The sequence below is a fragment of the Quercus suber genome, unplaced genomic scaffold (genome assembly GCF_002906115.3).
Source record: "Quercus suber isolate HL8 unplaced genomic scaffold, Cork oak 2.0 scaffold_509, whole genome shotgun sequence".
Lineage (NCBI taxonomy): Eukaryota > Viridiplantae > Streptophyta > Magnoliopsida > Fagales > Fagaceae > Quercus > Quercus suber.
In genome coordinates, this window is record NW_027069958.1 from 330,010 (window position 1) to 346,381 (window position 16,372).

At 35.8% G+C, this 16,372-nt stretch overlaps 1 protein-coding gene across 1 annotated transcript; it reads right to left on the bottom strand.

Moving 5' to 3' along the window:
* Positions 1-3,474: 3,474 nt before the first annotated feature.
* On the bottom strand, positions 3,475-8,965 carry LOC111989321 (glyoxylate/hydroxypyruvate reductase HPR3). Its single transcript, XM_024021113.2, has 2 exons — positions 8,362-8,965; positions 3,475-4,182 (listed from the first exon to the last, which is right to left on the bottom strand). Exons 1-2 carry the CDS (start codon positions 8,857-8,859, stop codon positions 3,658-3,660), a joined length of 1,023 nt encoding a protein of 340 aa, XP_023876881.2. The 5' UTR covers positions 8,860-8,965; the 3' UTR covers positions 3,475-3,657.
* Positions 8,966-16,372: the final 7,407 nt, after the last annotated feature.

Here is a 16,372-nt window from a genome sequence, read left to right on the forward strand (position 1 = left end):
AACCATGAAACCCAACAACTAAAGGACTCACAATCACAATCTAGAGTTAAAAACTAGGACTCAGGATATTTAACCTCCCCACATTACAAATTCAAAAAAACTTAAAACATTTGTATGCCTTCATCTCATCAACCACATCCCTGTTAAGATCGAATGGGCATGAGTCTTAAAACCAAAACCCAAAATTCCCATGACCACCAAATCCGATACCAAAACCGATCGGAGCTTGTGGGCTTTGGATCCTATCTTTGCTTCTCGACAAAGATGCTACAACCAAAAATTCTCACGTCCCCACCAAATCCAATACCAAAACCAGCTGCCATGGAAATTGTTGGTTTTCCCTTTGGGCCTCCACTGACTGTGTCACTACCGGAATTCTTGTGAAAACAGTGGCCTTCCATGGGTTAACACTTCTTTAAATTTCAATTTCATACAAAAAGAGAAGGGGAATTTCTTCTCTAGAGAGATATTGGGGAAATAGAGCAAAAGGGAGAGAGAAAGAAAGAGGTAGATGTGTTTTAAGGGTTTGAGAGAAATTTTGAATAGATGATTTTGGGTTAAATGATCCGGTTGGTGTTGTTGTGTTTCTTTTAGTTTTTAACCATGGTTTGATTTTCTAACAATAGTTAAGGTAATGGTTAAGTGCTAATGTGGAGCTAAGTCAAGAAAAATGGATAGGTGTCATTTTTCTATTGGGTGGTAGGAGCTAGGAGGACCACATCAGTGGTCCTCTCGGAGGAACCAATAATTTCTCCCCTCTCACATAAATGATGAGTCCCAAAATGAATTTAATTAGTGAGACCTACCATTCATGTAAAAGCAGTGAGTACGCATTTATGGTACTTCGAGATTACACAATAATTTTCCATATATATAGGTATAATTTATTACTTCTAGATTAGAGCCTTCTTCTCAATTTTGTTTTTCTTTGACATTTTTGTTTCCTAATTTTTTGGCTCTAATTGGAGGTTTGATTTATTCATTTTATGGATAAATAAATAAATATATATATATATATAAAGCATCAACAACAACATTCAAATGCAAAACCATGAAACCCAACAACTAAAGGACTCACAATCACAATCTAGAGTTAAAAACTAGGACTCAGGATATTTAACCTCCCCACATTACAAATTCAAAAAAACTTAAAACATTTGTATGCCTTCATCTCATCAACCACATCCCTGTTAAAATCGAATGGGCATGAGTCTTAAAACCAAAACCCAAAATTCCGATGACCACCAAATCCGATACCAAAACCGATCGGAGCTTGTGGACTTTGGATCCTATCTTTGCTTCTCGACAAAGATGCTACAACCAAAAATTCTCACGTCCCCACCAAATCCAATACCAAAACCAGCTGCCATGGAAATTGTTGGTTTTCCCTTTGGGCCTCCACTGACTGTGTCACTACCGGAATTCTTGTGAAAACAGCGACCTTCCATGGCTTAACACTTCTTTAAATTTCAATTTCATACAAAAAGAGAAGGGGAATTTCTTCTCTAGAGAGATATTGGGGAAATAGAACAAAAGGGAGAGAGAAAGAAAGAGGCAGATGTGTTTTAAGGGTTTGAGAGAAATTTTGAATAGATGATTTTGGGTTAAATGATCCGGTTGGTGTTGCTGTGTTTCTTTTAGTTTTTAACCATGGTTTGATTTTCTAACAATAGTTAAGGTAATGGTTAAGTGCTAATGTGGAGCTAAGTCAAGAAAAATGGATAGGTGTCATTTTTTTATTGGGTGGCAGGAGCTGGGAGGACCACATCAGTGGTCCTCTCGGAGGAACCAATAATTTCTCCCCTCTCACATAAATGATGAGTCCCACCATGAATTTAATTAGTGAAACCCACCATTCATGTAAAAGAAGTGAGTACGCATTTATGGTACTTCGAGATTACACAATAATTTTCCATATATATAGGCATAATTTATTACTTCTAGATTAGGGCCTTCTTCTCAATTTTGTTTTTCTTTGACATTTTTGTTTCCTAATTTTTTGGCTCTAATTGGAGGTTTGATTTATTCATTTTATGGATAAATAAATAAATATATATATTTTTTTGGGAGGGGGTTGAAGAAATCAAAGAACTAACCTAATTGCTTAAAATTTGGGAGCTTTAGGCGGTGCCTAACTCGCCTAAAGGCAAGAGCCGCCCCTTAGGCTTTCAATTGATGTGTGGGACAGTAGAAGGATCCTTGGGTCCCATGGCCTAATGGATACAAAACAAAGCTTAAACATACCTCCATAATATGCAATCCCATGATGGTATCAAGCCTCTTTTTTTCAAGATTGTAAGCAATGGAACATTGAGAGATTGGTGGAGCTATTTGATGCTAAATCTGTGGAAGCTAGGAAATCGCAACAGGCATTCTACCCCCAAAACAGAACATAGCTCTGAGATTGCAATTGCTGGTAATTTCCCCTTATTATGTGTGGAATAAGTAGAATATAACATTCATTTATTCTTCAAATGCCAAATTGCCAGGGATATTTGGTTTGGAAGCTTATGGGGCTTTGAGATCTGAAATTCTCCCTATTTTGAATAATAAAGATATTGTGAAACTATTGCTGGACCCCCATAGTCTTTCTAAATTTGGATTACCCTACAAATTCTTTACAAGAACAATGTACTGCTCAAATTGCTTTCACACTTGAAGTAATCTGGAATCTCAGAAATCAAGTAGAGCACAATGATTCACGATCAACAGCATGACCACTATCAAATTCAATGCAACACAAGGTAACTGAATTTATGAGTCTTATTAAATAAACCTGGTATCATTACTGATAAAAGGGTCTAAATGTACACGTGCCCCTTAGGGGTCTAAATCAAGATTTTTCAATTGGTTTAAGCAATGGCAGAGCAAAATGTTCATACACATGCACACACACTCGAATATAGTATTTGAGATCAATATGAAATATATAAAGTCATTCATACGTATATTAAGTGAAAATTTAATGTAATAATACCCTCAAAAAATAACATATTTGTTATATTTTATTTATGTGTTAATAATTTTTTGACTGAATAAGTTTTTTTTTCCAATTTTTTTCCAAATTCAAAATACCTCTTATAATTGGGAGGAAAAAAGAGTAATAGCTAGACAGACAAGAAAGATAACTTACATAAATTTATGTTATTAATTATTTGCAAAATTTTATTGCTTATTATATAATTTTTTTTTTTTGAAGGAGAATAAATTATTATATTAAGAATTTGAGGTCCTATTAGAATAAATTTTCTTACACACATGCACTCGAACCCTCTCGCTCCACCCTTGGTCTCAAGAACATTTAGAACACATAAGGGTTAAAACTGAATTTGGAAAACATACCGAGTGATTTTATGCAAATGGCTGGAGAACATTTCCAGTTATGCATGTCTGAGGAACCCAACTTCCTATTTTCCCATCTAGTCTTTATGAGCCATTTATTTCCAGCTCAAGGGACGTCACTTGAAATCAAAATAGCAGTAAAAGCAGCCTACAAAAGAAGGCAATGCCATTACGGGAAATGCACAAAGTATCAGCAACTTTGTGTTTGTTATGATTCAAGAACTTGAAGCTAAAAAAGGATCACTTGAAACTGAAAATACAAGACGTTTGTGTCAAAACCATTGCACAAAAAGTGGAAATGATTTGATAGTCTTGTTATTCATTTTGAACAAGTGACACCAAAGGTTTATTTGAAAAGAATGCCTTAAGGTTGGCCATCACCAGATCCTGCAATGCTGCAAAGGATTCTAGGGTCACAACTGCACAATGCGGAGACAACACAACATTGTCTAATTTGAATAGCTCTTTCGGCACATCAGGTTCATTCTCAAACACATCGAGACCTGCACCACCAATCTCACCTCGCACCAAAAACTGCACCAGTTCCTTCTCATCGACAAGAGGCCCACGTCCAACGTTAATTATCACTCCTTCCTTTCCCAGTGCTGTCATGACATCCTTGTTGATTATGTGGTGAGTGTCCTCTGTGAGCGCACAACAAACAATTAGGACATCACTATTAGCCGCAAGGTCCCAGACATTTGCGTGGTAAGGGAATGGAATGGATGGCTTTTTCTTCCTTGAGTTGTAGGCAATGCTGCAGCCAAAGGCCACGAGCCTTTTGGCAATTTGGGAACCAATATTTCCCAGCCCCACAATGCCAACTCGCTTTCCTCCTAACTGAAACCATAGTGATGTTGAAGAGAATTTAATTACACAAAATTCTTCAAAAAGATGCACAAGTGATCTAATCAAAATAATTATAGAAAAGGCATGTGTTCAACAACCAAAAAAAAAAAAAAAGTGCAGTATAGGAGCACCTCCAAGGCTCCAACCTTGATATTGTTAATTGGAACAATGTTCTCCACATATGGAAGATTCAATTAACAACCAGATCTGCAGCTATTCAAAATCCTAATCCATAAAGCAATGGCCACTCATCCATAACTTTCTTTATACATTGTTTTTTTGGGCAAGTACATCTATAACTTCTTTAAATCCTCTTCATGAATTTTGAAGTTCTAAAGGGAGTTACACTTAGTCACTTCCTCTCCATTTAAAATAGATCATTTTATGATTCTAATCATTAGATTTATGATTCTAAAATTTGGATATTATATTTATTAAAAAAAAATAGATATTATAAATTTAAGGGATAATTACAGATTATCCACCTGTGGTTTGCCTCTAATTCAATTTGCCTACCCGTGGTTTCATTTTTGACACTTTACTTACCTAGGGTTAGGTCTGTTTAGTCTCCGTTACCCACCTTTGTTAAAAAGAGGGGTAAATAAGTCTTTTTACATCCATTTTATGTCTTTCCTCCCAAAACAAGAAAAACAAAAAAACAAAAGAAAAACAAGATTAAAATATGGTATTGGTTTCTCTTAATTCACAAACATGAAGAACATTCACAAACATGAAAAACATAAACCCAGAAAACTAATACAAATCAAATGAAGTAAAACCATGAGAGAGAGAGTTCGTCGTCTTCTTCCTTATACTAATTTTTTGTGCCTGAACTAATAAATTTATTAAAATCAAAGCATAACACAGTTTACAACATGACAACAGGGAGGATCAACAATTTCCAGCACTTAATTTCTAAATTTTTGATTTTCAACATCTAAGATCTCACTCACACAACAAACCCTAACAACAAACCCACCAGAAAAAATCACAACATCGTGAACAATAGAATAAAAATTACTTGATTTGCTGGGTATAATAGAAGCAAAGGGAAAATTTCAAAGCTAAAAAACAACCCAAAACCCATGGAATCACCAGATCTGCCACCAAATCGGTCAACGATTTCCTACATCGAGCCCATGACTTTCAAAGCTGAGCTTCCTTTTGTGAGAATTTGAAGGAGGTGGCCTTGGCGGCAATGGACTCTTCAATTTGGCCGCCATAGCCGGAGATGGCTTGGATTTGGAGGGGATAGAGGTCAGATCGAACGGCAACGCATTCTCCTTGGCCGATTTAGACTTCCTAGAGGGACGTGGCTTGGCAAAGCTAGGGCTCGGTGACGATGCTAGATTGGTGGAATTCGCCTCCCTCAAGATCGTATTTCTAAACCAAATCCATACCCATGGTGGATTAGCAGCCTCCAGACACACCCCCTGTCCTCCTCTCTCAGTTCACCACCCCTGCCCATGGTAGATCAGCTATGGCCCGTGAGTTTGGTGGTGTGACAGTGGCCCTAGGTTGGTGATTTTATCTTGATAATCGATGTTGGGTGGAGCTTAGCTGTGGGTCTGGATCGTGGAAGATGGAGGAGAGAAAAGCATAGAGAGAAAGAGAGATTGAAGGATTGGAGAGAGGTGACAAAAAGTTAGGAAGAGAGAGAGAGAGAGAGAGAGAGAGTAGTGATTCTAGTCTAGATTAAATGTTTTAGCAACTTTTATATAATTTCAAAAACTCTAACAAGGATTATAACATAAAGGCTATGTATTTAATTATTTATGCCTTGAAATTCAAGGAATTTGAGTTGGATTCGAATTCAAAATAGTTTCAGCCACATAAGCTTGAAACTTTTTAACTCTGGGAGAAAAAGGAGCGTTTAATCTGTTTTGGGTTTTGTTTTTGATAAAAAAAAAATGTGTTAGAGTAACGTCTGCACTAGAGGTGAGTTATAGAGGAGTAACGAAGGGAATCACAAGTAGGTAAAGTGTCAAAAATGAAACCACGGATAAGCAAATCGAATTAGAGGTAAACTATAGGTGGGTAAAGTGTAATTATTCCTAAATTTAAAGTGTATCATATGTCATAAAATCTTAACTGTTTAGTTGAAATGGAAGACATGTTCCCCGAATTAGTCCATTTTCCATCCATTAATATTAAACAGTGCGACCTCTCAAACATTGTAGTGTGTATTTAGGTTAGGATTAAAATTAAAATTATTTCACTATTCAGCTTATTTTTGCTATTATTCATAGGCCTCAATGCACTTTTTTGCACTATTCATGAGCCCACTGTACTATTTCAACTAACTTTAACCTTTATCTACAGTACTTTCAACAATAATTTTCAATTTTCGCAAAGTAAACGATATCCAAACATACCAGTGTGTTTGGATACCGCTTATTTTGCTTTATCCTACAAAATATAAATCAATACAAAAACACTTTGATATGATTGCTTTATCCTACAAAATATAACCCTACTAATCCATCAATGGTACGGATTTGGAAACAATACTAGCATACAATGCATTCGTCTCGAGAATAGCATATTTAACTTTTCATTGAAAATTTTTTTGCGAAAAGTGTACTAAAATATTATTGTACTTTGAAAAAGTAGGGGAAAAAAAGTTTTACTATTTTAAAAAACTATATAAAAGTTAAAAAAACAAAAAAAGTTAACTTATAAACTAGTCAATGTTGGGTTCCAGGTGGTCACAAACCATCCTGACCTGGGAAAAATAATTATTATTGTGTATAAATTAAAATATATATATATATATATATATGATTTTGCTCAAGGTGGTCACAAACCATCCTGACCTGGGAAAAATAATTATTATTGTGTATAAATTAAAATATATATATATATATATATATGATTTTGCTCAACATTATGTATTTGTTTGGCTAGAGCTTTTAAGCTTTAACTTTTAGCTTTAATGTATAGTTTTTTAGAATCTTATTTTTTTCTCAATTTTTCAAAGTATAAATATACTATAACACACTTTTCAGGAAAAAAAAAGTTTAGCAAAAAGCTAAATAAATTATTTCCAAACTAACATATAATTACACTTTGGACAAAGTTTGGCAACCAACTTAGTTGTAAACTAAGACTACAACTCTTTTCAATAATTTTTTATTAGATATGAATTTTGACAAATCCATCAATGTATTATATTTTTTTCTTACAACCTCATCTTCCGTACTTGCAAAATTTTAATAAAATCAAAGATCAATAGATATATTATCAATTAAATTTTAAAATTTTAAGTTTTTATAGTTTAAAATTATACATAAAAAACAAGTTTATAGATTGAATAGTAAATAACATCTAATTGATATAAAATTTGACATATGTTTTAAGAACATACAATTTAAAGGTTAGATTTTCAAAATATGTAGCTGAATTAATTTGTTTAGTGAAAGTTGTAGTTTTAGGCTACAACTAAGTTTGTAGCAAAACTTTAGTCTCTTTAATAATATATTAGGTTCTTAAAAATAAAATAAAAAAGTCCAAGAAATTTTTTGAAAGATATGTAGTTTGCAGCATTTTGATAATGAGATTATCATACAACGATTTCAAAATAAGTAAATTTATATAAGGAAATTGTAAGACTATGTATTTGCGTTTTTTTTTTTTTAAAGTTTTCTTTTTATTAGATTTTATATAATTTAAGTTTCTTAATAACCAACCTGGAAAAAGCTTCTAGAGCCGCTACTAAAGATAGTCTTAAACATACCTCTCAAACCCTTCAAACTCATTTCTAAAAATAAATAAATAAATAAATAAATAAAACCCTTCAAACCTTCAAACTCCTCCTATGTTTTTTTATTAGATATTTGAGTGTAAAATTTGAAAATCTAATACATTTTGTTTATGTTTTTAACACAAATGTCAAATTTCGTTCAAATTAAATATTATTTATTATTTAATCAATTAATTTTTTTTATGCATAATTCTATAAAACAAAAACTTAATATTTAAACATTTGATTAATAACATAAATTTTTTTATTTTTTAACTTTGCAAATATGAATATGGAGGATATAATAAAAACATATCATCTAAAATTTCAAAATTAATATCTAATAAAAATATATAGGAAGAATTTAAATGGTATAAACTTTTCTTTTCTTTTTTTTAATTTGAGAAACAGCAAATTCAAAAACAAACCTTGAAACCCAGTGGATGTTCTCCTTTCACAGGCCATAACCTGCCTCGAACAAAACGGTCAGCAGCCGATATTCGACGCAGAACATCAATCAACAGTGCCACGGCATAGTCAGCTGCGTCCTCAGAGAAGGCAGCACTAGCACCGGTGACCGTGATTCCACGGCGGCGACACTCGTGAAGGTCAATGTGTTCAACACCAGCGCTGGACCCAACCACAAGTTCCAGGCTAGGGAGGAGACAAAGGGTGTCAGCAGTGAGAGGGGTCAAGCCCACGCAGAGTAAGGCACGAGCCGAGTGGGCACGGCGAGACAGGAAGGACTCGATCGACTCATCAGGCGAGTCATTTGGGTCAAGTAGGTGGAAATGACTCTGTAAGCGGTCTTCGAGGGGAAGGTTGAAACTTTTGGGACGAAGCACAACAACTAAGGGTAGCTCACCATCCTCCTTTGGTTCTTCTTTGTTTTCCAAGGCTTGCGGCTGCTCTTCTTTGGTTGCCATTGATTGATGCAAGGCTTTGCCGCTTTGGGGGGGTCAACTGGAATCTTTAATTTGCAGTGGTTTTAACAATTGTATTTTATTAATGGTGGGTAGGGATGGCCATGGGTAGGGTATGAGTATACCCAACCTAATTAATTTATCCATGGATACCCAATTACCTTACCTAATTAGTATCCATACCCAAATGTTACCCAATTTGTTTATCCATGAATATTCATACCCTACCCAAACCCAAACCCAATTTTATAAAATCACCAAATATGCTCAAAAACCACTAAAAAAACCAAAATATCCTCAAAATTTCTCAAATGAGCAAAATGCCCATGAAACCTCTAAAATCACTAATTATGCTCAAAAACTACTAAAATGACCAAAATATCTCAAAATCTGTAATTTCGGTAATTTTTTATGTTTTGGGGATATTTCGGTCATTTTTTAGGTTTAGGGGGGTTATTTTGGTAATTTTTAGTTTTCGGGGGTATTTTGGTCATTTTTTAAGTTTCAGGGGTATTTTGGTCATTTTTTAGGTTTCGTGGGTGTTTCGATCATTTTTTTTAATGTTTTAGGGGTTTTTTGGTAATTTTTAGGTTTTGGAGGTATTTTGGTCATTTTTTATGTTTCGGGGATATTTCGATCATTTTTTAGGTTTTAAGGGTATTTTGGTAATTTTTAGGTTTCGGGGGTATTTCGGTCATTTTTATGTTTCGGGGGCATTTCGGTCATTTTTTAGGTTTTGAGGGTATTTTAGTAATTTTTAAGTTTCGGGGGTATTTTGGTCATTTTTTAGGTTTTACTGTTCTTTCAGTCATTTTCTAGGTTTAGGGGTTATTTTGGTAATTTTTAAGTTTTGCTGGTCTTTTGGTCATTTTTTAGGTTTATGGGGTATTTTGGTAATTTTTAGTTTTCAGGGTATTTTGGTCATTTTTTTAGGTTTAGAGTGCATTTTGGTAATTTTAGAGGATTTTGGGAATAATTTGGTCATTTTCAAGTTTTATGGGCAATTTGGTAATTTGGATTATTGGGTAATTTGGTTAATTGAGGTTTACCCATAATAATTTGATTGAGTTGGGTTTGAGTTAGATCTAATTAGTTAAATGGGTAATAATGGGTAAATGGGTAATATCCAAACCCTACCCAAAATATTTGGATAAAATCCAAACCCTACCCAATTACCTTCTACCCATTAAGAACTGGGTATTACCCAGAATAATTAGATCGGGTAGGGTTGGATATCTATTACCCAATGGGTATGGCCATCCCTAATGGTGGGCAAGCTTTATAGTTTAGAGCTATTCATCAAATGGAGAAAACGAATTATAAAAATCATTAAATTTGTTTATGATGGTTTATTTAACAAATCGAACCTTCATTGAAATACGAATAAAAAATAAAATAAAAAACCAACTTAACCAAAGTCAGGCATAACATCGGTTTTAACTCCAGCATTAAACAAAGTGAATTCAAACAAAATATTGTGTTAGTGAACACGCTCATGAATAAGAGGTTCAATTTAAATATAGATATATATATATATAGACTAAAAATTGAATTTATATAAATTTATAGGGTATTAAATTTTTATTTGTAAGTTATTAATAATAAAAATAGTCAATTTTGTAGTAAAAATGATATATAATTTTTAGTAATACAAAGTTCGTGAAACTATTTTTTATAAAAATAATTACAAAATTTTATAGAAATAATTACAAATCACTTGTGGTTAAGGCTGATTTCATTACCATTAATGCTTTCAAAAATGTTCAGTTTTTACCACTTGAGCATAACTCTATTATTTAGTTGTAACCCATGTCTGTGTTACCGTTAAAAAAACACAATAAAAAATTTTTAAAAAATCATATATTTAAGAATCAAAATTCCTCCTCTCTTTTTCTTTAGACTATTGTTAGAGACGCATTTGACAATTCATGAAACCACAAAAGAAAACGTTTCTCTAAAAAACATGTAGGCAGCGTTTGGATTGTGTGTTTGCGCATCCAGCATCTACATTTCCCTTTTTTTTTAGCCATAATATTTGACTTTTTAGCAACTTTTCAACAACACCAGTGGGTCCCGTGCAATGTTCACGGGACCTACAAACCTCACTTTTCAACAACTTTTTCATTAAAAACAGGTCCCACAGTACTGCAGAGAAGGAAAATTTCCGACCTATCACAAGCTGACACGTCATACTACAAAGTCCACAAAATACGGCCAATTACAAAACGCCGCGTATTACTAATAGGTTTTGCTATCATTACTCAGAAACCAACAAAAATTTGCCAAGTATCATGCAAAAACCAATCACACATCATCGCACGTGTAAGCGATGACATAATCAGCTTCGCACGTGTAAGCGATAACATAATCAGCCTCGCACGTGTAAGCGATGACATAAGCAAACCAATCAAGCGCTGCCACGTGTCACCAAGCAAGCTCCGCCACGTGTCACTTACCTACCCCTAAACTCCTATAAATAGAAGCCTTCCTAAGGCATTTGGAGGAGATCTGAGAAGGAGATCAGGAGATTTGGAGAGGACACCAAACCATTTGAAGCACTCATAAGTCTAGAAGCTCTGCCGGAACCAAGCTCTAAAGCCTCCAAGAACTTCAAGAACTTCAACTTCGAATACGAAAAACATTCGAAGGAAAATCATCCAAATCATATTCCTAGATCTCAAAGTTCACTGGAATCAAGCTCAAAAGCCTCCAGAAACATCAACAAATCACAAATCAGTGAAGTTCTACGGATTCAAGCCTCTAAGGCCCCAAAGAACTTCCACCACAAACCTTCGAATACGAAGAACATTCAAAGAGAAATCATCCAAATCATATTTCTAGATCTCAAAGTTCACTGAAATCAAGCTCAAAAGCCTCCAAAAACCTCACAAACCACAAATCAGTGAAGCTCTACGGATTCAAGCCTCTAAAGCCCAGAAGAACTTCCACCACAAATCTTCAAAGACGAAGAACACACGAAGAATACGAAGAACGTGAAGAACAAAGGATTTCTAACAAGCTCATAGCCAGAGATTCATTGTAATTCTGTTTCAAAGGTCTTCGATCCATTCTTCAGCCAAATTGAAGTATATTTGGTGTTCAAATCAAAATCACATTACCACAACTCCAATCAACAAATCTTTCAAGGAGATCGAATCAGAGGATCATTCTTTTGTAATTACAGAGAATTGTACCACACATTCATCAATACAAATTCGCACTTGTGAAACTATTTTACTTGTTTGACTTTATTTCGAACCGAGAAATTTAGTCGTCCACATATTCTGGCACGCCCGGTGGGACATCTCTGCCTCTCATCTCATTCTCCTTCAAAGAAAGAAATCTTCATCATCTTGCTATCAACTTCAATGGCCTCTAGCAAGAACATCCAAGCTTCAACAGCTACTTCAACTAAACTTGGTACGGCTACCACCAACAAATGCATTGGTGTAATCAATTGTAGCCAACCCAAAGCAAACCATCAACTTCAATATCAATCAACCAAGGAAGCCAAGGTCCAGACAATCATCTCCTTAGACCCTCTTATAAGAAACAAAGTCATCAACAAGGACATCTCCACCTTGGAACACCTCAAGTATGGGGGCAAATCCCCTTCTTCCTTCACAAGAAGTTGGTCACACGATCTTTCTCCCATCAAAGGGAACCCAAAAAATGAGATTTCACGTGCCCACTTCAATTCACTTCCTTCTCCATCATCTTAGGAAGTTGTGTCAGTCATGATGACTAACACCTCTACCATGGAAGAAAAGATGGTTGAAATGGAACAAAGGGTCGTCCTTCTCACAAAAGCACTTGAAGATAAGGACCTCCAAATTGCAACTTTAATGAACAAACTCGAAGTACAAGATCTTGGTGAATCAAGCCATGGTCATAAATTCGCATCTGTAAAGGATGATGAAGGGAGAGAAATTGAAAACACTCCCCGACGAGAACAATCTACTTCGGTTGCTTCGTTGTCAGTCCAACAATTACAATACATGATAACAAATACCATCCGAGCACAATATGGAGGTTCTTCTACAAGTTCTCTCACATATTCAAAACCCTACACAAAGCGCATCGACAACATGAGGGTGCCAAATGGGTATCAACCCCCCAAGTTCTTGCAGTTTGATGGCCATGGAAATCCTAAGCAACACATTGCTCACTTTGTAGAAACTTGTGAGAACGCAGGGACTCAAGGAGGCCTCCTTGTAAAGCAATTTGTCTGTTCGCTCAAAGGAAATGCCTTTGACTGGTATATAAACTTAGAACCCGAGTCAATCAACAGTTGGCAACAACTCGAAAGAGAATTTCTTGACCGATTCTATAGCACACGTCTCACGGTGAGCATGATGGAGCTTACTAATGCCAAGCAATGGGAAAATGAGCCAATGGTCGATTATATCAATCGATGGCGTTCTTTGAGCTTGGATTGCAAGGATCGACTTTCTGAAATTTCTGCTGTAGAGATGTGCATCCAAGGCATGCATTAGGAACTTCTTTACATCCTTCAAGGGATAAAGCCTCGAACATTTGAAGAATTAGCAACTCGTACACACGACATGGAGTTGAGCATTGCTAGTCATGGAAGTACAAACCCTCCCATACCTGAGGAAAGCAAAAGGGAAGTAAGGAGGAATGATAGGAATGCAAAATTTAGCCTCAAAGACCCAATGGTTGTTAACACTACCGAAGTCAAGGTTCCAAGAAGAGGAGCGAAGGCAAATGAAAAACAGCTTGAAGGATGGCAAAAGAACAAAGTGCGTCGCCTAACTTTTAAAGAACGTGAGCAAAAAGCATATCCGTTCCCTGATGAAGATGTGCCAAACATCTTAGAACAACTATTGCAATTAAAGCTGATTGAATTTCCAGAACGCAGGCGACCAGAAGACATAGGGAAAATTGACGACCCTAACTATTGCAAATATCATCGCATCATTGGCCACCCAATCCAAAAATGCTTCGTCTTCAAAGAACAAATCATGAAGCTTGCCAAAGAAAACAAGATTGATCTAGACTTTGATGAAGTTGTTGGGTCAAACCATATGACCGTTGCTTGTGATGTTCTTCCAACTCTCAAGCAGGGGGCAAACACCAACGAAGCTTACAAATTGATCAACAATGATGATGCAAGGATCGGCCCCATCAATGGGAAGTTCCTTAAACACTTCTATGCTTGAACATCGAGGATTGCTCCTTGGCAAGAGCTTAAACTGCCCACTGTAATGCTACAAGGGTACATGATGTCTTTCCATTACCTTTGAAAGCATGCCAATAAAGAGAAATTAATCCCACTCCATGTCACCAATTGTTGGTGTGGTGTAGTGGTTGGATGCCCAAGTCGCCCTTGAGAGGTCTCGGGTTCGATTAGTGGTGATACCCACTATTACACACTGAGCCCTCCTTTTTTGCAAAAAAAATCTTTTGAACTACGTAATGACTTGATCCCTTTCCGAGGTATATAGGCAACTTGGTATCATTTACTAAGTTCAGTCACATGAAAAAAAAGAAGGATTGCCAGTCTAGCTTAAGGAATTTTTCAAAGGTCGTCAATATGCTTTTGAGATCCTTTTAATTCGCAGGCGTTGCTTAGGATCAGTCAATTCCTTACTACATGATACTTAAAGATCATTATGGTAGAAAAAGACAGTTGCAAAGAATTGGTGTTACTCGGCTTTCCTTGAACTAATGATAAACATAAGTTAGTTCTTGGCTGTGGAGTAAAATAAAATCTTCAACCTCTTTTGCAAAGAATGAAATCTTCATAGCATTGCCCCTTTTCTGTGGACATCCTCCCATATCTCTAAAGTATGTTTTACATCACTTATCTTCTGGGGGCATCTTCTTGTACCTTGCAAGTCTAAGCTACATCGTCTCTTTTCTAGGTTGTGCCACTTCACAACTCCGAAATTTGAACCACATCATCTCCCTTCTGAGTGGTGCCGTTTCATATCATGTCTCTAGAATTTGGACAACGTCACCTTCCTCCAGCATCTGAAGTTGGTGTTGTGTCATCTCTCCTTTAAGGGCATGTTTATGCAATGTCAAAGTCTTGGTGGCATTCTTCTTGAAACTTCAAGATTTCGTTGGCATCGTCAAAGTCTTAATGAGAGCTCTTTGCATCTTCAAAGTCTTGTTGGCATCTCTGAAATCTTGATGTCTGGCTACAGTGCTATGCACCTCAATGTCTGAGCTATGTTGCCTCTGAAAATTGATGCTGTTGTAGCTTTATTATAAAGGCAAATATGGGTGCAACTTCAAATGCGAGTGCAAGTGCTAGTGTGGAGTGTTGTCGTGGCTTCATGACAAAGATGAGCGTTGACACGGCTTCGATGTGAATAAAGTGTTGTCATAGCTTCATGGCAAAGATGGGTGTTGGCACAGCTTCAGTGCAAATGGTGGTGCAACTTCATGACATATGTAAGTGCAAATATTGCTTCATGGCAAAGACAAATATTGGCATGGCTGCGGTGCAAGTGAAGTGTTGATGTGGCTTCATGTTGAAAAGGCTTCATTAAAAAAGACGAGTGCAAATATTGCTTCATTAAACAAGTAATAGTGATGCTACAATGCAAATGCAAGAGTTGGCCCAACTTCATGACAAAGACAAGTGTGGATCACCTTCATACAAAAACAAGTGCTAGCATTACCTCATTGCCAACGTCAAAGCCTACTACTTCAAAGACAAGAAAAGATTGTAACAACATGAAGGCATATGTCACTGCAAGAACGTTGCTATGCAAAGCCACCAAATGAAAGCAAACACTTCTATGAGAGCGTCAGTGTAAAGTTTGATGTCAAAACCCAAAGATCAAGAAAATTGTGCTGCAAAAAAAAAAAAAAAACAAACAAAGAACTTGTCACAAGAAAATCTCATATAGCACGTATTAAAAAAAAAAAAAAATAAAATCAACTCAAATCAATATTCCTAGATCTTAAAGTTCACTGGAATCAAGCTCAAAAGCCTCCAGAAACATCCACAAATCACAAATCAGTGAAACTCTACGGATTCAAGCCTCTAAAGCCCGAAGAACTTCCACCACAAACCTTCGAATACGAAGAACATTCAAAGAGGAATCATCCAAATCATATTCCTAGATCTCAAAGTTCACTGGAATCAAGCTCAAAAGCCTCCAAAAACCTCACAAACCACAAATCAGTGAAGCTCTACGGATTCAAGCCTCTAAAGCCCCAAAGAACTTCCACCACAAATCTTCAAAGACGAAGAACACACGAAGAATACAAAGAACGTGAAGAACAAAGGATTTCTAACAAGCTCATAGCCAGAGATTCATTGTAATTCTGTTTCAAGGGTCTTCGATCCATTCTTCAACCAAATTGAAGTATATTTGGTGTTCAAATCAAAATCACATTACCACCACTCCAATCAACAAATCTTTCAAGGAGATCGAATCAGAGGATCATTCTTTGTAATTACAGAGAATTGTACCACACATTCATCAATACAAATTCGCACTTGTGAAACTATTTTACTTGTTTGACTTTATTTTGA